This window comes from Marmota flaviventris, chromosome 2, assembly GCF_047511675.1.
Source record: "Marmota flaviventris isolate mMarFla1 chromosome 2, mMarFla1.hap1, whole genome shotgun sequence".
Classification (NCBI taxonomy): domain Eukaryota; kingdom Metazoa; phylum Chordata; class Mammalia; order Rodentia; family Sciuridae; genus Marmota; species Marmota flaviventris.
In genome coordinates, this window is record NC_092499.1 from 90,887,634 (window position 1) to 90,911,000 (window position 23,367).

The window sequence follows — 23,367 nt, forward strand, 5'->3', positions numbered from 1 at the left end:
GTCTCAATAAGATCCTTTCTAACCTACATTCTTGAGGTTTTTGCCTTTATAAACTCTATAATTCCAAGATGGAAGCAGTAGGAGTTCTTTGGGGTGCTGGCCTACTCTCAGTCACTTGCCTGGCATGCTCATTAAAGGACTTTTCCCCTTATTATGGCTCAATAAGCATGATGGTAATTCTCACACACTCTGTGACATTTCTGTCCTTCAGGTGCCAGGGATAAAGGCTTTAGAGTCTTCCCAGCCATGTAGACTCAGGTTGCAGATATATGTCTCCTCTGTGAACACAATCTTCTAGGTGGCTGAGAGGCAGTCTCCAGGAAAAGAAAGGACTCTGGGGCAGTGAACTACTGGAAGATGCATTTCTTTTCTTCAATCAAGATCCAGTCATCTCCACTCTTCCCTAAGACCTAGAGTTAGAGGCCCAAACAACATCCAAAAAAGGTGATTCAAGTTGGACTTGGTAGCACACACCTGGAGGATGGCAAGTTTGAGACCAGCCTGGGAAGTGAGACCCTGTCTCACAAACTAAAAAGGGCTGGGAATATAGCTCAGTGGTAGGCACTTGCTTAGCATGTTTGAGGCCCTGGGTTCAATCCTAAAACAAAACCCCCCACAAAAAAAGGGGATTCAATTCGAAAATGAACCAATTGGGTAAGTTCAGACCAGAAACTCCCAGAACCAAAGGGGGTGGGACTGCCAGAGGAAGTCAATAAGGGAGGGCCTGTCTCTGCTTGATTTGGACTATGAAGCTAAGCTCTGCGGGGGGTGGGGGGAACAGGGCTCTCAGAAATGACCCAGTCCAGCCTCCTTGGTGATCTCTGTGAACATTAAGACACTCTCACTCCTGGAACCAGAGGAGCCAGAGGCCAAAGTGGGAAGGGCACAAGGCAGCTGGTGGCAGAGAAAGGCTAGGGTCCTGTCTGACTTGCATACTTTCTGGGATGTACCACCTTTTTCTGAAGTCATCTGCCCTATGCCTCAAAGTGATGATTCAAATAGTTTCAGATATTACCAAAGGAAACTCAGGATGGTCATAGACGGCTCAAGAGGATTATATAGAAGGACCAAATTGTATTTTTGGAGTGGGCCAAAGTGGACTATTACTTCTCCATTTCTCAAACATCCTTAGGTCCTCACTCCTACCCATCCCAAATCCTTCCTTGCATCACCTTTCCGTTCACCATGACCTGTAGGAAGAGGAAAGAAACCCTGCAATGTGAAGTGAAGGAAAAGATAATGTGGATTATCTAGAGTGCCTGTGAGTCTATAGGACACTGTGATGAGGAAAATGTTCTGTATGTGCTGTCAACCTATCAGCCTACAGTCACACTCGCTGTACTGGACAGCACAGACTTATATTCACAAGAGAAGCGTTAATTCTAATTTTTTCATAGTCACTACTGGCTTATTCTCCATTTTTAGCTAAATTAGATTCCTTTCACTGTCTTTCTTTTTAACCAAAGTCCACATGAAAGGGTATAAAAGATTCAGACAAGCTTAGCTTCTTGCTTGATTATGTTTATTAGAAGAAGTTATGAGATGTCTATCAGTCTTCACTACAGGACCTTCATCTCCAGCCTTCTCCATACCTATGCAGAGGGTGGAGAGAGTCCAGTGAAGGAAGACTGGAGTTTGGGAAAATGGGGTCATATAGGGATACCAGATGGGAAGAAAATGCACACTCTTTATTCTATTGCTTCCAATACAGTTCATGAGAATGGAAGGTACAAGCACAGCAGGCCAAGAAGGCAGGGCTTGCCATGCAGGAACTTTGGCCTGCTCTTTTCTGCTGCTTCTGGAGGAAGGACAGCCAGAGAAGTGCAGATAGGGTCATGCACAGCACTGGTTCTTGTGAGTGGCAATGGCCAGGGACTTTTCTTTCTCCACATGCTGCTCCAGAAGGCTCTTCTGAAACATTGCCCAGGTTCTCAGATCTGAACAGAGTCCCCCATGTCTGTGAATGGTGCTGGTGGACTTGCTCAGTATCCTCAGACCTTCCCACCTACACATAGAAAGTATCTGGGAGGAGCCCAGTCTGCTTACTTATCTTCAATAAGTTGGCCTATAGCACAGAGTCCAACCCAGAACAGTACTGTAGTTTGCAAAGGACCACTGTATGTCAAGGATGAGCCACTGAAAGTGTCAGCATTGGGTACCATCAGCCATCCTCACTATCCTTGAAGACACAAGGGCAACAAGATTACAAATCTACAAAAACCCTAGTGAGGATAGGATGCAAGACCACTTGCCCCACACAGCCTACAATGCGAGAAACTCCATCTTGGGCATCTCTGGCAGGATCCCCCACAGCACTCAATAGAACTGGTGGTGAGTTATCTTACAAAACCATATGCTCCTGCCCCTACTCTCCTGTATCATTCTGCTGTTCCTGAATCCTCACTAACACTCAGCACCAAAGCAGTGTCAATTCCTGATATGACTAATTCTAGCGTGTGGGAGAGATCCAACTTTCCATCAGAACACAATCCTCCAATCCCTGAAAAACAAAGCCAAGGAACAATGGCCAGGCCCAGCTGGAAGGTAAGAGGACAGAAACTGGTTGGAAAGGAGAAAGGTGTCCAAACCATAAAGATCTCTGTTCCCAAAGGCTAAACCAACCTGTCCAGGCTGGAGGTAAGTGAGGCAGGAGCCTCTATGGGAAAGTTTGCCTAATAGTATGGCCAAAGAGGGCCTATTTACAATGTACTGACAATTGATTATCAGTGTGTTCCTAGAAACTGAGACTTCCTCTTGCTTCTCATTTTACCTCATTTAAATATTAGCTATTCCTAGTGTCCACAGAGTGGGAACCAGCCTGGGTGACACAGTGAGGGGAGAGATAAAGGGAGAAAATAAATAGTGTAAAATAAAAGAAAACTGAAAATTAAAGAAACAAGCAAGGAGACTGCTGAGGGGACACAGAGCTCAGCTTCTGTGGTGAAATCGCTGGCATTACACAGATGAGTTGCTTGGTCTCTGTGGCTGGAGTGGTTCTTGTATTCATTCTTCCACAGGACTCTCCAGGCAGCCTTGTTGAGGGGTGGGTGCTTGTGAAGCCGTGCACTTATCTTAATAGAAAAACTCTCAATAAATAACCCCATGGGTACAATAAACATTTGGAATAAGTCTCCTTATTCAGGTGATTAATATGCCAAGGCAAGATGGTGCATCTCTTCCTGTCCATGCAGGTGTTAATTCTCTGGAATTGCCCGCAACATAATGGTATCAGGTGTTAACTAATCTCTTTTCTATAAAAAAGCTGGTAATGCCAGACCAGAAGTCTAGCTAATTCAGAGATGTTCCAGGGTGCAAGGTAACCAGTAGTGTCCAAATGGGGAGACACCGAATGGTGGCAGCCCCCGATTCCTAAGGCCAGCTGCTCCTTCACCTCTCTGGGATAGCTGAGCTGTCCATGCTGAATCCCTGGGATGCTGGGCTCAGGTGTCGGCTGGGTTTACTTCTTTGGAACAGAAGTAGTGCACAACCACTCCATTGGGGTATCTTGCAAATGCACTGCAGGGAAGGAAAATGGCTCAGAAGTCAGGATGTTCTCCAATAGACTATTTCTCCAGTACTTGCAAAGAGGTACCATATACCTGGGAGTCACCCTGGAAGCAGCACACCCAAATCCCAAAGAACAGCCTGTACTGAGGGCCTCTGGATTTCTGTAGCCACCATCTTTGTGTAATAACTGAACAGAGAATGAACTGCATAAAGTTCAAGTACATGGGGACATTTCTTATTAAATAATCAGTCCATGGCTGAGAGTATATCTCAGTGGTAGAGCACTTTGCCTAACATGCACAGGGGCCTGGGTTCCATCACTGGCCCCACAAAACTAAAACAAAAAAACAATGTAAAACACATGGTCATAGCTCAGTACTGGCTTACTGAAGGCTGACAATGCTCATCAGAACAAGTTTCAGGCTACTCTAAAAAAGAACAGTGATTTAAGTCTTTCTAAAGCAAAGAATTCTTCCAGCCATTTAAGAGAAAGAACAAATCACTCTCCCTTGAAGGAAAAAGGACTGACTACAGAACATGGGCTTAGAGGATTTGCTTTTCGGAGGGTAGCAGGTTGAAATTTTTTTTTTCCTTAAGATATAAGGACTTTCTGCCCATCTCTCTCACACACTGGCTACATCATTACTTCTAGTTGCCAGAGGAAAAGAAGTTTTTAAGCAAGAATTCAACAGTTCCATGCCATACATTTCAGGTCTTTAAATTATCAAAGCCCACCTCCAATAGAACAGAGATAGCTCTTTCAAAATACAAGAACTAAACACAGATAGGACTGCCAGTAGTTGTGCTTTCCTCCCTGGTTAAGGTCAGAAATCCATCACAAGCATTTTCCACCTCGGGGAGCTCCCATCTGAGTTCAGATGCTGGTAGGGTGGCACTCACCTGTTCCCAATCTTCTTCTTACATACCATGCACACCTTCTCCTCTGTGATGATGCACTTCACCTGCTGGTGTAAAATCCGTTCTTCCTGGACCTGCAAGAGAAGTTCTGCATCAAGCACATAGAAACAGAAAGTAGAGGTTGCCACAGATTCATCCTTCAATGTTCACAGATTCTCCCTGATGGAACACTTGCAACTAATTATAAAGCTTGGACCTGCTTGAGCTACACTATTTTCATATATGAGACTCTGCCTTGGTGGAACTGTGGAAAGAGAGTGGAAACTGTCTCATACTAAAATATAAAAGCCCACCCTAGAGTTTGGAAGGCCCATACCCTCAGGAACTCAGCATGGAGAAGGTTCTTGAGTACTTGATTGAACCGTTTCTTTTGTGCATTTTCTTCCAAGACCTTTTCCAGAAAGATACGTATGTCATTGATCTGAGTGTTTGCTGGCAGAAGGTTGAGAGCCTAGAACAGGAATAGAGATGGGAACGTGGGTGAAACAGAGAGAACATGAAGCTAAGAGCTCTCAGACCCTAGTCTCTTTCCCCAGCCTCTTTGTCATTTGGTGCTCCATCTCTTGGAGAAGGATCTTGTACCTTGGTGGTATCCAGTTTGCTATGGTGTAGCTCAAGGACCTGCAGGGCAGCCTGGAGGTTGGCTTGTGGCTCCAGCAGCTCCAGCTTTATTGGCCCTAGGCAGTGAATGCTGGGGGGTGACAGGTACATCCGAAGCAGGGACAGATATACCTGTCTCAAATAGACAAGTTGTACACAACAGGCTGGCAGTAACACTCCCAGAACTCCCCTAATTCTAACCCCCTGGGATAGTAGGCCTAAGATTAGAAGGGTTGGTCTATAGTAACAGCTGATGAGGAACATTTAAAATATACCATTTTCACCTTTCCTTTCCTAATTTTTTTTTTTTTTTTGGTACTGGGGATGGAACACAGAGGCACTTAACCACTGAGCCACATCCCCAGCCCTTTTTAATTTGAGACAGGGCTTCACTAAGTTGCTTAGTGCCTTGCTAAGTTGCTGAAGCAATCCTCCTGTCTCAGCCTCCCAAATTGCTAGGATTACAGATGTCATTTTCACCTTTTAAATGTCAGAAAAGTCAAACCAACAATGAGGAAGTTAATTAAAGACTGCTTTTTGCCTGAAGAGGAGCCACAGGGTTTATATACCTCAGCACTCTCAACATTTGGGGCCAGATAATTTCTTGTGGTTGGGACTATCCTGTGTATTGCTTAGCACTCTCAACATATAATTTCTTGTGGTTGGGACTATCCTGTGTTTTGCTTAGCAGGATATCTGGCTTCTAACTCCTAGATTCTAGCAGCACTCCAATCTCTAGTGATGACAATTACACATATCTACACATATTGATAAACCAATGTGTATTCTAGACATAGGATTGGACCCACCAGATGTTCATTCTCAATAGGCTGACCACATAATTAACTAACTAATCAGGACTCTTGAGAGTAAAGGGACAGGGATGCTACTAATAATCATATGGATGACAGCAGACGTAAGCCAGAACTATCCCAAGTAAACCAGGACATACAATCACCTTGCATCTCCTTCAATACATATGCAAATATCATTCCATGCAGACTCATGTCCTATCTCATTTAGAAATTCATACTAGGGGGAGTTCTACTAAAGGGGAGGAGATGCGTACATGCTCCCTGTATCAGGGCTATTACTTACATCTTTGTTGCCATCTTTGTTTTGGTCGTAGTGTGTGTGGCAGTACCTGGAAGGTAAAAAGTGGTAAGGGAAGGTGAGAGGGAAATACATCTAGATGAAAGGCTATCCACATGGCCTGCTCCTACAGCCTAACAGTAGCCAAAACCAAGGGTGGCTATGCGAGGTGACTTGCACTCCTGCAGTGCAATGTAGGGAGATGGTTTTGTTAGTCTCTTGTACCACTCATCTATCTGGGGCCTGCTTATTAATTCCTTGAGAGGTGGGATAACTGGGCTGACTTACTCCTCAGCCATCCTTGTATCCTTCAAGACATGGACATAAATGAAGAGTGCTTGCTCATGTTTCCCCATGCGCCCCAACAAGAGGGCTCGTTCTTCTAAGAGGCCTAAGAGGAAAAAGGAATAAAAGTAAGTAACTGCCACTGGGCTGGTAGCTCAGTGGTACAGCACTTGCCTAGAATGCCCAAAGCCTTGAGTTCAATCCCCAGCACCACCTCTGCAAAAAAAAGTCACCGTCACCACCATTATATAAGCCCAAGGTTGGGGACTAAGTTATCAGGGGAACGAATACCGGAGCAATGTAAAGTAGAAAAAACATCTAGCTTAAGGGTATAGCACATGATTAGCAAGTGCAGAACCCTAGGTTCAATCCTCATTACCAAAATAATAAAATAGAAGAAAATATTATTTTTGTTACTTGGGGGTTCTCCCCACCTAAAGAGAAAATTACTAAATTTTTTAAAGGGTGAAGGAGCTATTTTAGGAGGTACTGTATGCCCCCCACCCACACATACACTTTTTAAGTACTAGGGATTAAACCCAGGGAATTGTACATCTGGGAAAGCACTATAACATTGAGCCACATCCCCAGCCCATCCGACCTTCCTTATGATCACTTATAAATGTTAAGAAGACCCATTTAATAGCCAAGTATATAATAATATCTTCAACAAGCTAGGCACTCAGGGAAGATAAGCAAACATTTGTTCTCAGTGCTCACAGAGTTTATACATCAGACAAAAATCTTTTTGAATTATGCCAGATTACAAAAGCTGCTAAACAAGGAATTTGGCCAAGAACATATTCTGGAGCACTAAACAGGTTACAACTTGGGTATTAATTAGCATGTGGTTCACACCCAGAAAAGAGACTTCTCTCAGTCACAGTACAAAAGTCAGTCTTCTGAGAGAACAAAGCAGGAGCACTGGCCCCAAACACCCTATTTTCCCCCAGAAAGGACAGGAGAACAATAAAACGGAAAAGGCTGGCTTTTTCATTACCTTCAGCAGACACTCACCATCAAAAGGAAAATCACAGATGAGCCGGCCTGGATCATAGTAGCTGGAAATCTCTAAGAACATGAGCAGCTTTTGCCGGTATTCTCCCAGCTCACCCAGTTCCTCTCCAGCAGGGACTGGGGTTTTGCCTTTAAAGGAAACCAGGTTCATTGTGAAAGGGTACTCCCGTCAGGTACCAATGTAGGATCATCAAGAAAAATGAGGGGGATGGGGCTCAATGACGCCACCACATGATCAGAAAGGACTCTGGTAATTTCCGTGTGGAGTTCTTTTATTTTATGGTCTCTGGTATCCCAAAACATTGGTTTTAGGTTATTTAAAAAAAAAAAAAAAAAAAAAAAAGCAGGCTGAGGAGAGAAACATGGGTAGGCCAACCTGTTTCTTCTCAGCATAGCTGTCATCTTGCAGACAGATCTGTTCCTTCTGCCCTCCCCCACGTATGACTCCCAGAGATGCCCAGACCCAGACAAGGGCTTGAGGTCTCACGTGCTGGGTCTGGGTCACTTAGCACCCATGGCTCCTCTAAGGGACTTCCTGCAGATTGGGCAGAGAACAGTGAAGTGAAATCTGCTTCCCCTCACCACACATGGTGCCCAGGTCTGTTTTTGCTTAAAGGCCTGGGACCAACCAGCTTTCAAAAGTTACTGATACCTGCAGGGAAGGACAGGAGGTACTCCTTCATCAGACCTTGCACCTTCTCACAGTACAGCTGGATTAGGCAGTTGTGAAATCGAGAGCCTGTCTCCTCCCAAACATGGATGATGTGTTCCTGAGACGAGAGATAGGTCTGTTTGGTTGGTACTCTCTATACTGCGACTGTTCTCCCAGGCTCCCTCTCACTTTTAAAGGCCAACAGGTGCATATTATGCCTTAATTAAACTGCAAAGATTACCAAGTGATAGCTCTTCTAAAACCACCAGGAACCCTCACAATGCAATCCAGCAAAATAAACCCAGGAACTGTTGTTTTTCAATTTCCAATTTAAACTACTTTAATTAGTTTTGTCCCACATTCCTTCAAACTCTTTTTTCAGCCTACATAATTAAAGCTAAATATTTGCATTTCAGTACTTAACTTGATTGTCTTATGGCCACAGCTGTGTTTGGTTGTATAAATGTGATTTTAACTGTTTTTCTAAAACATCAATCTTTCACCACTCTGTACTTTACTTTGATTTAGAAGGTACCACCCTAAGTAGCATTTTCAGCTTGGTCTCATGAGATGTCTCTTCAGAGGAAATTAACATAACCCATTTCCTTACATTTCCACCAAGCCCCAAGTGACAAAAAACCCAAATCTGAACTGCCTGGTAACTGAAGCATGTAATCTTGGATCCTAGGCTTAAAAACTCTTTAGTGTAGACTGAAAAGTATCTTACCAGATATGGAATAGCCAGACCCTTAAAATTCTCTATTAAGAAGCCAAGCACTCGATCTCGTGGCAGAGACTCCACCTCTGGGAGATCTTCAGTAAAAATCTGTCAGAATAAACCTGAGTTGTAGCAGCAGAATCATTTCACTGCAGTTCCACCAAACTGTGTACAAGTATAGAAATGAAAAAGACTTTTGGAGAGGAAGGGTGTACAAGAAGACACCTGTAGCTGGTTATTGTGTGGCAAGACTAGATTGCAGGTTTCCTGATTTGGAGACAAAGCTCCTTCTATTACGGTGCACTGTGGTCTCCTGCATCCCAACCTGCACTGTCAAGCCCCAAAGGAATGGCATGAACCCATCCTCCCCATTGCATCCACTGCTGTCCCAGGAATAATCAGGATCAAACATGGCAGCAGATAAATTCCAGGGGCTCTGTGACCTACCTTCAGGCCATCTTCCGGGAAGTCTCTCAGCACCCACACTGAGTAGGAAAAAATCAAATGCAGGTTTTCTGTGCCTGGAGGGTAAAGTAAGATTTATCAGTAGTTGACAATAGTAAGACTGATTCGTCTGATGGGAATGGGAGGCAGGTGTGCAGGTAGCCCAAAATTGATCTTACAAAGATAACTCTTTTCAAATACCACTCAAGGCTGTTTGGGCATCCTGTGCTAGCCAAACGCCAAGGGGGCTGTCACAGTTGGACCACAGAGGGATTTATGCCAAGTGGAGGAATGAAGCTGAGTGAACATAAGGGAGGGAAGAGACCAACCAGCCAGACTCAGAAATGGAGAGAGACCAGGCCCCGTAAACAAGAGCCATCTCCCACTATCTTCAAAAGGTCTACTCACCCAGGTGCTGCAGATACTGCACTGTCCTCTCATGGCCTTTTAGAGGGGAGTTTGCTTTCTTGGACTGGTCCACCAGCACCTGTAGAGCTAGCCACAAAGCCCAAAAACAAGATCATAAGCTTCTTCCCCAGGGGAGATTCATCACACTTCAGGTTTCCCACCAGCATACAAGACACCCCCCAGCAGGGAAGAAGCCAGTCCTCCCATCACCTTTCTCATGGAGCCCCTTCTTCTCATACAGGATTATCAGTTCACTATACTTGTGAGCCTTCTTCAGCACATGCTCACTCTCCTCAATGTGGCAGTGATTGTTCTCCAGGCGCAGCAAGGGGGCCACCAGGGCCACGTTTGTCTGCAGGGGGAGCAGGACTTCAGTGGAAACTGCTTCCTGAAGAGCTTTCAGGAAGGCCCTTCCCTAGCCTAGGCCTATTTCAGGCTGAAAGGCCAGGGATGTAACACGAGCACAAGAAAGCGAATAGGATGACAGATAGTAGCTTTTAGAACATTTATGTCCTTCTGCACAACACCACAATATTCTGGGTTTGGGGAAAAAGGACACTTTTTAAAAATATACCTTTGTTTTATCTATTTATCTTTATGTGGTTCTGAGGACTGAACCCAGTGCCTCAGGTGTGCTAGACAAGCACTTTACCACTAAGCTGCAAACCCAGCCCAAAAGAGGTCACTATTGAGGAATTACTGTAGTCATAATCTCAATCTTACTAGGGGGAAAAAAAAAAAGACCATCTTAATATTCTGGAACAAAATCTTGCCTTATCCTCTTAATTCCAGGACACTCATAAGCATCATCAAAGACTTTGTTCTTATTAGTGGTAAGTCACCTAAGGTATAGAGCTCCTTTCCACAACCCGAATTCCAGAGCAAGGGTACCCAAGTGTTTGGGCAACTCACGTGGAGGTAGCACTTGAGCAGGGTGGTGTCAATGATTTGCAGCAGCTTCTTCTTGGATTTGATGGTGGGAGTGCCTTCCATGAGAGGGGAGGTGCTAGACTGATGATCAGAGTCATTCAGCTTCTTTACCAACTGACTTCGTTTCTGCAAAGGTCAAAAATGTGGGGTCAAGGCCAGCTTTATATCTTGCTTCAAAACCTAAGTTACTAAATAACTCTGAATATCTCCAAATCAGCTCATGTCTATTAACCCTGATTTCACATTATGACTCTGATCTCAATTATCAAGGGTCATATGATGACTGCCAAATTCCCACAGTTAAAATAACAATAGCAACAATTATCTATTAGTTTTTGCCTAGTCTAAAACTTCATATAAGTGGAATCATCCAGCTTGCATTCTTTTGTATCTGGCTAAGCTCATGGTCTTGTATGCTTTGGTATCTCTCTGGCATATTACTGGTGTCAGTTTACTTCATGTATTTCCAATGTCAGTGAAAAAGGCCAGGGAAGAACGTGTGCTCAGATTTCTAAAGCTAAATCATTGGCAGTAGAGGGCCTTCTATAGCACCTTAGACTTTGGGAAACACTATGTCCCAGGAACTCTTTTCCACTTGGCACAGGGCTGTACAATATGCACACTGAGGCAAGTTGGTGTGCTCCCTGTAGGCTTGCAGTCATAGCTGGGTTCCCTGAGAGCCCAATGTCAAGGAAGTGCAAAGGCTAAGCATGCCTAATTAGACCTGAAGATACTCATTGATCAAGAAGCAGAGAATAGAAGGCAACACTGCAATTTTTCTAACACTTCTCCATGTACACTGGAAGACCCCTTACAAAGGTGTGCAGGACATTTAACAGGAAAAAATACAAGGTCTTCAACACTGAATGGATGCACAGGAAATAAATAATAACTTTTTGTGACAAATTGTGGGTTAGGAGGCTTTAAGGGAGATGTTCATTTTAGTATCGACTTCAAAATTTCACTTACCTGTCTGTAATAGTAAACTGAAATAAAAATTAATCTAAACATCTCCCAAAACACATGTTAAAGAAGACTATTTATTAATAAGAAAGGACTACCCCAATATACGGCTAAATTTTAAAAAGTAAGCTACAAAACAGAATATATGGTTTGATATCCATTTGTAATAAATAAGCAAAAGCTAATTCATATATATGTATAAAACCCAAAGGGCAACATTAGAATGTTAGTTACTTATCTCAGGGAGTGGAGATATAGGTGATTTGTATTTCTGCTTTGTACTTTTCTGTGTGTTCTTAAGTTTTCTGCACAGAGAAAGCATTTTACCCATAATTATGTATGGTATCAAAGTTCATTTTAAAAACTTAATTTTCTTCCAACAATTAAAATTTATCCTTTTTAGTCCCTATAACAGTTTAGTTTGAATTCACTAGAAATTGTGTGTGTTCCCTGGTATCATGACTTGGCAAAAAAGAGCCCAATGGTACTATTAAGTTGGGAGAAGTAGCAGAAGAAACAGTGCCTCACATAGACCTCAAAAGCACCCATTTACAGAACACCTGTGGCATTATCAAAGACTCTCAAATCCCCATCATTGAGAAATAAGAATTAAAAATTCCAGGTGAATGCTTCCATATACCTCTGTGTTATACTTACCTGTGTCAGGTAGTCGATCAGAGCTAAGTGAGCTTTCTCTAATTCAGCGCCAGACAACACAGGCAATGGGTTAGGATACTGTAATTGCTTCCTGTAGTCTGTGGGCAGCAGATCGGGGTACAGGCCCATGACGTGGGTGGGATCTACAAGGAAGGTAAATGTGATTCTTTTGGGAAGGAGACCAACAATTTAAGGATAAAATAAAACAAAACCATTACTATAACAAAATAAATTGCAGACTGATTTTTCTTTTTGGGGGGGGGTGGTCCTGGGGATTGAACTCAGGAACACTCCAACACTGAGCCACATCCCCAACCCTATTTTGTATTTTTTATTTAGAGACAGGTTCTCCCTGAGTTGCTTAGCACCTAGCCATTGCTGAGGCTGGCTTTGAACTCGTGATCCTCTTGTCTCAGCCTACTGAGCCACTGGGATTACAGGTGTGCGCCACTGTACCCGGCTTCCATACTGATTTTTAAAAGGGGAATGACTCTAAGTTCAGAAAAACTCAATGAAATTATGATCTGTGGACTTTATGTGTATTTCACTAAATGCTACAAAAATGGCATGACTCTATCTTTTAAGACACAGATATGTACACAGAATTAGAAATAAATATTTATCAATTCCTTAAAAGTATAGGATAAAAAGCTTCCAAGGAAAAACCAGTGATATTTTAAAAAGATCAAGACTTAATAATAAAAATTTTATGTCAAAAAAATGAATATTAGTTAAAAAGAAATACCCAGCTAGGGTTGTAACTCAGTGGTAGAGTGCTTGCCTAGCATGTGTGAGACACTGGATTCAATCCTCAGCACCACATAAAAAGAAAATAAAGGTACTGTGTCTACCTACAACTAAAAAGCATATATATGTATAAAAAAAGAAATACCCAGATAAAAGGTCAGGAAATATATTTGTGTTATATATGGCAAGAGGTTAGTATGTTTATTATTTAAACAAATTTGCATAATTTGGTAATAAAAATGCAAGGTTTCATTTGATAAATGGACCAAAGAACTGAGAAGGGAAAAATAAGTGGGGAAATGTTCTGCTACATTAGGAATCTAATTATTTTATTTTATTTTTAAAGAGAGAGAGAGAGAGAGAGAAAATTTTTTAATATTTATTTTTTAGTTTTCGGCGGACACAACATCTTTGTTTGTATGTGGTGCTGAGGATCAAACCCGGGCCGCACGCATGCCAGGTGAGCGCACTACTGCTTGAGCCACATCCCCAGCCCAAGAATCTAATTATTAAAGAGATGACTTTCTCTTTTTTGCTCCTTACAATTTATTGTAATCTCACAAATGCTTTATGGGTATCTATAATAGCAAAATGCTGCAAGCAGCCACATATCCCCTCACCTACTACTGGGGAGTGGCTAAAAATAATTTACAGTACTTGCATATAGAATTAACACCGCATAATAATGCAAACATGCAGTAATTAATACTGTGGAACACTATGTTGTTTATGGACAATTGGCACTTAGCATCTATTTTTCCTTTTCTATGTTCCTTCCTGCCAATGAATGCTATAAAGCTGAAAATGACTTTCCTAAAACTCCCTTGCAATCGGTGTAATGAATGAAAATCTGGTTCTACCAATGAGAAGCATTATGTGTGAGTGTTGCAACTGGAAGTGAGACGAAGTCCTTCTTTGTACCAAGCTGCTGGTTCATTAGTGTTTGGCAGCCAGACTCAGCACAGTTCACTGTCTAGTAGCTTTGTCATCATCTAGAGGCACCTGCCCAGATGCAGCTGTCTTTAGTCTGCTGTGTGGTAACAGAAGCCGCTGTGTGGCTTCAGCAGTGGAAGCAGCAGCAACTGGCTGAGCTCTGGATTACAGGATGTGCCCAGGAAATTAATGTCCAGTAGTGCATACTGGTTCTTTGCTTTTTTTTGATTCATCCAACAATCTGTGTGTGTATTGAAATATATATAATTTTTATTATTTTAATCATTTATAATTATACAGTTCAATGATACTAAATATATTCATATTTTGGGCAACCTTCATTGCTATCCACTTCCAGAACTTTCCCATCATCACAAACTTAAACTCTGTACCCAATAAACAATCACTCCCCATTGGCTCATTTGAAGGAAGGATGACAGACATCAATTTCAGTTTGCCCAACACCTTTCTTAATAGCACTTTATATCCTTTTGGAGAGCTCCCTCTTCCACACTGTATTTCATCTCAGTTGGAGAGGAGTCTTAGCCTTCAAAAGAGAAGGTCCAAAACACCATCAATAGCCCTAGTACAGTCTGGAAGTGGGACCAGGACCTATTCCTAGCCAATGAGATCCCCAATCTTGAGAAAGAAAAGCAAAATGACAAGCAATATGGCACACACCAACACATATCCCATCCCACATGCTCCTCTTGTGCAACAAGATACTCCTCCATCAAAGGTGGTGTCTGTGTCACCTTGAAACTGGATGGACCCTTGTAAATCAAAAGATAGCAGAAGCAACAGTCATAAATGGCACTGAAGCTTTCGCCTGGGTCTCTGAAACCACTCCCTGTGGGAAAAGCCAGCTGCTATGCATGAAGATATTCAGGCAGCTCTGTGGGGAGAACCATGTGAACAAGAACTGAGGCCCAAGCCCCAGCCAGTACCAACTTGTTAGCCATGAGAGTGAGCCAGCTTAGCCCAGTCAGATGATAGTAGCCCAGCCAACATCCAACTGTAACCACAAGAGACCTGCAGCAAGAACTATTTGGCTGAACCCTTCCCAAAATCCTGACCAAGAGATAGAGAGAGAGAGGGGCAGGGGAGTGGGGTGGAGATAGAGGGGGGGAGATAGAGAGCGAGATAGGGGCTGTTGGGGGAGAAAGAGAGAGAACAGATGTTTGTTGTTTTGAGCTATAAAGTTTTAGGGTGACTTGTACAACATTAGATAGCTGATGCATTGGTAGGGGGCAATTTTCATTGAGGATAACACAAAGGGGGACGTGGTAATAATAATAGTATAGGAAGTGGCTACGCCAGAGCAAGACTCCCTAACCTGTCCTGGCTACAAAGTGATTACTGTTCTGTTTCCTGCTTCCTATTTCAATGCCATCCAACGATCTTTTTTTTTTTTTTTTTTGGTACCAGGGATTTAACCCTGGAGTGTTTAACCACTGAGACACATTCCCAGACCTTTTTTATTTTGAGAAATAAAAACTTGTTAAGTTGCTGCAGCTGGCTTGAACCTGTGATTCTCTTACCTTAGCCTACCAAGTCACTGGGATTATAGGAGTTCACCACTGTACCTGGCCCTGCCTATTTTTTTTTTTTTTTTTTTTTTTTTGAGTGGGGTACTAAGGATTGAACTCAAGGGCACTTGGCCACTGAGCCACAACCCCAGCCCTATTTTGTATTTCCTTTAGAGACAAGGTCTCATTGAGTTGCTTAGTGCCTCACCATTGCTGAGGCTGGCTTTGAACTTGCGATCCTCCTGTCTCAGTCCCCCCAAGGAACTGGGACCTGCCTATTCTTGAGCCTTGTGTCCTATCACCTTTATGGTTCCCTCTAATTGTCACTCCCCTAATATTCCAATAAACCCTCTTACTTTGTCAGATTATGCTAACATTATTCAGACTTGAGTCATTATTAATTACAACCAAGAACCTGAACTCATACAAGGAGTTATCACAGGGCATTATTGACCAGGCGTGGAAGATAGTGAAGAAAAGTCAAAGCAAAGATGAGGAAGGAAAAGATAATAATATGGTAGAGAAGAAAACTAAGTATATATGGATTATATATGAATTGATCCAAATTAAGCAAAAATGGAACATACAGAAATGAAAAGATTTGTTTTTTTTTTTTTTTTTGAGGTGGGGAGGGATACTGGTGATTGAATCCCAGGGGTGCTTTACTACTGAGCTACTTCTCCAGGCCTTTTTTGTTTTGTTTTGTTTTTTAATTTTAAGGCAGGGTCTCACCAAGTTGCTGAGGCTGGCCTTGAACTTGTACTCCTGCCTTAGCATCACCTCCGCCAGTTGCTGGGATTATAGGTGTGTGCCACCATGGCCAGGCCATTATACACCTTTTGTAGAGGAGAAATTAAAGCACAGAAAGGTCCACTAGTTCTGCCTAAGCTGCTGGAGAGATCTTAGGACACTAAGAAAAGGGAGAACTTCACAGCACCTTCCTATGTTGGCTCTCAAAAATGAACTACTATTTAACCCAAGGACTTTTGTCTAGAAGAACATTCAATAAACACCAGATGATCAAATACACATTTGGTGAATTGAATGACTCTCTTACCTTTCTATAAAGGTGAGGGCAAATCATTCTGGAAAATTAGAAGTCTGTTTATGGATGAGACCATTTTCATAAGATTAGGACTGTGAAAATGTAACCGATATGCCACCCACAGGATCTTGTTATACATGCAGATCAAAAGTCTGGTACCCCTATTCTTTCCAGTTTCCATTCTCTCTGTAGTTCTATCTCAATGTCACACCCACTTGTTACCTGTGCCAAGTTTAGCAAAGACCTGCATGGACTCATCAAAGCGTTTCTGGCAGAAGAGGTTGAAGGCATACAAGTTCTTGATGTGATGGATTTGTTGCTGCTTTTCACTGTCAGAATCATCTTTCATTTCCTAATAAAAGCATAGAAAAGGTGAGAGCTAACTTATTCAACAAGTATTTTTTTTAAATATTTATTTTTTAGTTGTAGTTGGACCCAATACCTTTTATTTATTTATTTTTACATGGTGCTGAGGATTGAATCAAGGGCCTCACACATGCTAGGCGAGTGCTCTACCACTGAGCCACAACCCCAGCTCCTTAACAAATATTTTTCAGTACAATCTAAGTGAGACAATATCATAGAAACCACAAGTGCCAAAGTGTACAAGAAAAAAACCCGGCATCTGCCCTCCCTGACTGCCCTGACAGTCTAACTATAAGTACCTATGCAAATAAAAAACATCAGGGTTTCTACAAAATGCCAAACCATTATTCCTGAAAACTGTCAAGGTCATGAGAGACAAGGAAAGTTGAAGAAACTGCCAAAGGCCAGAGGACACTAGGGACAATAAATGCAAAGTGATTTACAGACTTGATTCTGGAACAGAAAAGACAACATTAAATTAAAAAAACTGGCCAAATCTGAATAAATTCTAGTGTTTAGTTTAAAAACAAAAAAATAGGGTAAGAATGATGACAGAAACATGTGGGAGAGGTACCTAATGCAGTCTGAGTTGTAACTGAGATATGAAGGATGAGTTGTAGTTAGTTAGCCAAGTGCAGCTGGGAAGGTGATACAAGGAAATGGAAGACAAATGTGTGCTCCTGGCAAAGTAGCATGCATGAGGCCCTAAAATAACAGAGAGCACTGTGCAAGGGCTTAAAGTGACAGTAAGAGCACAGGGTGCTCAAGAAATGAGACATCTGGCATGGCCAACACATTTGGCAAAGGTCCTAATCACAGCAAAATCTTAATAAATAGGGCTATTATCAACTTTGTTTTCTCCTGATAACCTTTCCCTCCTTATATCTTTTTAAACCAATCTTTACTAAATTTATTTTCTTTCTTAAAAATAAATTTTAAGAATTTATTTTTCCTCCTTCCCTTCTCTGCCTCTTCTTTTCCCCTCCCCTTTTCATTCCCTCCCTATTGCCATCTCTGTTCAACCACTGTCAGCATGTTGCTGAACCTGGTTCAAGTTCTCCTGCTTGGTGCTTCAAAGACTTCCAAAACCTGGCACTGGCCTCCTTATTGAGCTTATTTTCAATCATCTGCTCCAGTTAGTACAGACTATGAATGTTCTAGAAATGCATGAAACTTGCTTTCACTTTTTTAACTTTCTCTGATTTTCATTTGCTGTTTCCTGCTTCTGATCCTAATCTTACCTATACTTAAAAGACCAACTCAAGCATCTGTCTTCAGATGCCTTTCCCAACCCACAGTGAACTGTCCCTAAAATTTCACTTCATTTTGTCAATACCAAAGTTTAGTATAAAATTGCCATCTGGAAGTTTCATGCATATTCTCTATTTAAATAAAGATAGGTTCCCTCAAGACTAAAGTGATGCCAACCAATCTTCTTTTGTCATACAAGCAGTACATAGTAATTTGAGACTAGAAAAGAGGAGAAACATGGGAACCTACTTTCATATTCTTGTGTGCAACTTTATTTTACTTTTTATGGTGCTGGAACTCTAACCCAGGGCCCTGTCCATGCTGGGTAAGTGCTCTACTACTGAACTACACCCCCAGCTCCAACTTCTAGATTGTCTACTGCACAAGGCACAATGCAGAACACTGAAAAATCCTAAGCTCTTTCTGTAACAAAAAAAAAAAAAAAAAAAAAAGACACTAAAAAGAGTTATGTACTGCATATTCTTTTGTAAAGTTTATAATCTAAGTATGTTATTCATTTATGTTGAATCACAAGTAAAAGATTCAACAAAGTTTTAAGGTTTGGTATTTGGGATTAAATCCAAGGGATGCTTTAGCACTGAGCTAAATGCTAAATCCCAAGACATTTTGAAATTTTTAATTTTGAGATAGGGTCTTGCTAAGTCGCTGAAAGTGTCTCTAAATCGTTGATGTGGGCTCTGAATTTGTGATCCTTCTGCCTTAGCCTCCTGAGTTGCTAAGATTACAGGCATGTACCATCCTGTCTGGCAACCAGACAGGGTGGTACATGCCTGTACCAGTCTTAAGACTGAGTTTCTATTTTAAATCCAGAACTTACACATACAAAATAAATGTTGCTCTTTAAAAGCAGCCACCATTGGGCTGGGATTGTGGCTCAGTGGTAGAGTGCTTGCCTAGCAAGTGCCTTAGCACCACATAAAAATAAACTAAAAATATTGTGTGTCCACCTACAACTAAAAAATAAATATTAAAAAAAAAGTAGCCACCATAAGTTGATTAAAACATATGTAATTTTGGGGGGCTGGGGTTGTGGCTCAGTGGTAGAATGCTCGCCTAGCACATGTGAGGCACTGGGTTCGATCCTCAGCACCACATAAAAAGTTAATAAATAAAATAAAGATATTGTGTCCAACTACAACTAAAAAAATGAAAATAAAGTTAAAAAAAAATCTAATTTTTAAAAAGTGGCCATTGCTTTCCATTTAGCAACAGTTTATAAGACACTCTAGAACAGAGCAGGGAGAAAGAGCAGGAGGAAAAGATCAACTTTAAACAGAGACATGAGGTGGGAGGGAAAGGGAGAGAAAAGGGAAATTGCATGGAAATGGAAGGAGACCCTCATTGTTACACAAATTACATATAAGAGGTTGTGAGGGAAAGGGGAAAAAAACAAGGAGAGAAATAAATTACAGTAGATGGGGTAGAGAGAGAAGATGGGAGGGTGGATAGTAGAGGATAGGAAAGGTAGCAGAATACAACAGTTACTAATATGGCATTATGTAAAAATGTGGATGTGTAACTGATGTGATTCTGCAATCTGTATTTGGGGTAAAAATGGGAGTTCAAAACCCACTTGAATCTAATGTATGAAATATGATATGTCAAGAGCTTTGTAATGTTTTGAACAACCAATAAAAAAAAAAAAGATACTCTAGAGATTAAATTCTATTACTATATTTTCATCAAAATTTCTTTAAATTAGTACTGTCCAATTTAATAACTAGATTAGGCTCAGAATGACTTTTAGTTGTTTCTTGAAATCAAGTCCACCCACTATAGATGACAATCACCATCATCTACATAAGACAATCATGAGGATGTTTAAAAGAATAAGACACAGACTCTGAAATTATTTCCAAAATGGTTTTTGGCAATAGAAGTATCACTGGCACGGTCACTGCTTTGCTGTCAACAACCTCCCACAACATATAGGAGAGTAGCTGCTTTGATTTGAATTATGTATCTCATCAGAGATGGTCCCTGGGATGGTAGCACACTGGGAAATGGTGTGTACCTTTAAGAGGTGGGGACTGCTGGGAGGTTCTGTGGGTCACTAGGGGTATGAGATATTTCTCATGCAATCCCCTGGTAGCTCTTAAGACAGGGTTGTTATAAAAGGAGCAAGCCTGGACCCTCCTGGCTTCAGGTGTAATTGCTTGCTCCTGCATGGACTCCTCTCATCGTTATCCACGCCAGAAGGAGGTACAATCAATGGAAAGCACTCACTAGAACCTTCACTATGCCATTTAGACTTTGAACCTCCCAGACTGTGAGTTAAATAAACTTTTTTTTCTTCATAAGTATCCTATGTTTATTATTTTGCTACAGTGATAATGATTATATTACCGTAATGATATTAATCAAGTAATAATTGTAAATGAAAGATATAGCCTGGTTGACAATAACTTGAAGTAGTTTCAGAATACCTAAAGAAGGCCTACTTATATAAACACAGGAGTTCACTGTTGAAAGGAATTTTGAGGTGAGGGGAGAATCTCAAGTTTGAAGCCAGCCTCAGCAACTTTAGTTGCTGCATTCAATGAGACTGTCATATCAAATTAATGACTGTTACTACACTTCAATGTTTGTATTTTTTAAAATTTTTCTTTCCATGCTTCCTTTCTTCCTTTTTTTTCCCCTAGTGCTGAGAATCTAAACCAGGGCCTTGCATTTGTCAGGCAATCACTCTACCACTGTCAGCAAAGGTGGATGCATTTTTTGTGCACCTCAGTGGTCTTTAATTTTAAAACCTATATAATATCTACTGAATTATTTTATTAACCCATTAATTCTATAAGATACTATTATTATTATTGACATTGATACTATTATTATTATAGAAAAAGTAAAATCACTTAAGAATTACATAGTTATTTTAAGCACAAGTCAAACTCTGGATTAAAGGTCTCCGACTTTCACCTCTGTGCTTATTGTAGTAGTCCAAACTAAATATGAACATCAAATTCACCTAATTTCAAGAACAACGAGGAAGGCAGACTCATACCCCAATGTTAGGAGCAAGACTTACTGCGAGCTGCAGAGCCAATTCAAACTGCTTGTCCTGGAGAAGCTGTTGGATTTGAGTTGCCATAGGGACAGGAATGAGTCTCCAAACAAAATGATTGCTGGCCACATAGATAATGTTTGATCTGGAATACAGTAACAGAGCATAGGCTTTATGATGACACAGGTGACTTTAAAGCTTTGGCATAATATGGCAACAACAGTAAAGAAATTCCTTACCCTCCTGAGGTAATGAAACGGGGCCTCTGCAATTCAATGCTCTGGACCAGAAGCCTTGGTTCAAAAGTTCGGATCTCCACATATCGAGGCAACACTGCGATGATATAAGGAGGCTGGTGCTCTGCGCAAGAAAGAACATATACTGGTCAAAGGCTTTAGGCTTATGGAGTGTTTCAATTGTCCTTAGCAAGCTTCATTCATTCATTTTGTAATAGTGGGAAACAAACACAGGGCTAGGCAAGCACTCTATTGATTGCGCTACATCCCTAGCCCTCTAAGCTGCATTTAAATTATCTTTAAAAGAGTCCATTAGTCAAATACCAAGCCAGGATCCTACATTGTGATATAGGAAGGAAAAAAATATTGCTTTGCCTAAGTGATGTCAAGAAAAATCTTCACAAAAAAAAATGCATCCACCTTTGCTGACAGTGACCTGATTCCACTCACACTGTTTCCCCTAAAGAACTGGATGAAAGCATCACTGACATCTTTCTCATCAATGAGAGTCAGACTGACAAAAGTGGGATGCAGCTGCTCCTAACAGTGCCTCAGTGGGAGAATCTGGTGATTAAAAACAAGTTGTTCACTGTCTTGAAAAGGACAAGAGGAAGGCAATTTCTTTTTTGCTCTGTCCATATTTCTAGTCAATGTTGTTTTTTCACAAAATTTTCACAGGGATCTGATGCAAAAATCCACTTTTGCAATTACAGTTTGAATGCTTTTGTCCCCTCTAACACTACGTGTGTTGGAAACTTAATCCCTGATGCCGATAGCATTGGGAGGTACAGCCTAATGAGAGGTGTTTAGGTCATGAGGGCTCAGCTCTCATAAATAGATTAATGCAGCTATAAAAAGGCCTCGTGGGAATAGGTTCTCTCTGCTCTTCTGTCATGTGCAGTCACAGAGTTTGTCCCTCTCTTGTCTTTTACCTTCCTTCCATGAAGCAAGAAGACCCTCACCAGATACCAGTCGTTGGTCCCTTGATCTGGGACTTCCAAGCCTTCAAAACTGTGAGGAAATAAATTTCTGTTCTTTAAAAATTCCCCAGTCTGTGGTATTCTGTTATACCATCACATATGGACTTAGACAATGTCTAACTGGTAGATGGAGAAAGAGTTGGACATAATTCTCAGTATGGTTAATTACTTTCTTTTTTTTTATATATATATATTTATGGTTATATATAGTTGGCTCATCCCAAAGTGTGGTTATTTTTTATTTAATATTTGCTGTGACTTATGAGTCTATTATCCAAAAAAAACACTTTTTTTGTTTTTTAAAGACAAGGTCTCTCTGGGCATGGTGGCACATGCCTATAATCCCAGCAATCTGGGATGCTGAGGCAGGAGAATCTCAAGTTCGAAGCCAGGCTCAGCAACTTGGTGAGGCCTTAGGCAACTTAGTGAGACACTGTCTCAAAATAAAAAATAAAAATATAAAAAGGGCTGGGGATGTGGTTCAGTTTTAAGTGGCCCTGGATTCAATCCCCAGTACCAAATAAAAAAGAAAAAAAGAAAAGGGCGGGGGGGTGGGGGGGGCTCTCTAGGTTGCCTGTTAGACCAGGCTGGCCTTATGCTTGTGATTCTCCTGACTCACCTCAAGAGTAGCTGTGAATATAGGCATGTGCCCAAAACACTTTCATTTTACTATCCATGACCCAAAATTTACCCTTGTTGATCCATGTAAATTCTTGGATTACACTCTTTTTCTCCATTCTTCCTTTTTTTTTTTTAAGAATATCAGTTACCACATCCAAACCTTAAAGTGCCAAATGAAGCAGAATAATCCCTCAAAAGTGCTAAAAAAAAAGTATGTAAAAAGTATAAAATCTCCCTTTCTTTGACAGGTTACATGGTAACAGAGATTGAACATAAATGGAGGGATTTAGTAAATAAACAACACAGAACCTATCCTTTAAAATACAAAAATTCTGAATAAGACTGAATAAAGATCTGCTTTACTTTATAATGAACTATGAAATAAATTTATTACTTGGATACTACATTAAATATAATCGCAGCAACTTCAACAATAGGGACTG

General features: G+C 41.2%; 1 protein-coding gene across 3 annotated transcripts in view; it reads right to left on the bottom strand.

Moving 5' to 3' along the window:
* Window positions 1-1,505: 1,505 nt before the first annotated feature.
* Vps39 (VPS39 subunit of HOPS complex) overlaps window positions 1,506-23,367 on the bottom strand; it is a 46,685-nt gene continuing 24,823 nt past the window's right edge. For 2 of the 3 annotated variants that reach the window (XM_027925285.3, XM_027925290.2), the window contains exons 9-25: window positions 21,327-21,447; window positions 21,112-21,232; window positions 16,668-16,797; window positions 12,192-12,334; window positions 10,554-10,697; window positions 9,852-9,993; window positions 9,642-9,728; window positions 9,237-9,310; window positions 8,799-8,897; window positions 8,072-8,189; window positions 7,420-7,548; window positions 6,406-6,508; window positions 6,124-6,169; window positions 5,008-5,157; window positions 4,742-4,876; window positions 4,408-4,499; window positions 1,506-3,516 (exon numbers count right to left, since the gene is read on the bottom strand). In XM_027925285.3, the coding sequence (XP_027781086.1) occupies window positions 3,441-3,516; window positions 4,408-4,499; window positions 4,742-4,876; window positions 5,008-5,157; window positions 6,124-6,169; window positions 6,406-6,508; window positions 7,420-7,548; window positions 8,072-8,189; window positions 8,799-8,897; window positions 9,237-9,310; window positions 9,642-9,728; window positions 9,852-9,993; window positions 10,554-10,697; window positions 12,192-12,334; window positions 16,668-16,797; window positions 21,112-21,232; window positions 21,327-21,447 (1,910 nt within the window). In that variant the 3' untranslated portion in view covers window positions 1,506-3,440. The remainder of the gene's footprint in view (window positions 3,517-4,407; window positions 4,500-4,741; window positions 4,877-5,007; window positions 5,158-6,123; window positions 6,170-6,405; window positions 6,509-7,419; window positions 7,549-8,071; window positions 8,190-8,798; window positions 8,898-9,236; window positions 9,311-9,641; window positions 9,729-9,851; window positions 9,994-10,553; window positions 10,698-12,191; window positions 12,335-16,667; window positions 16,798-21,111; window positions 21,233-21,326; window positions 21,448-23,367) is intronic. The other variant, XM_071608129.1, reaches the window with a different exon arrangement.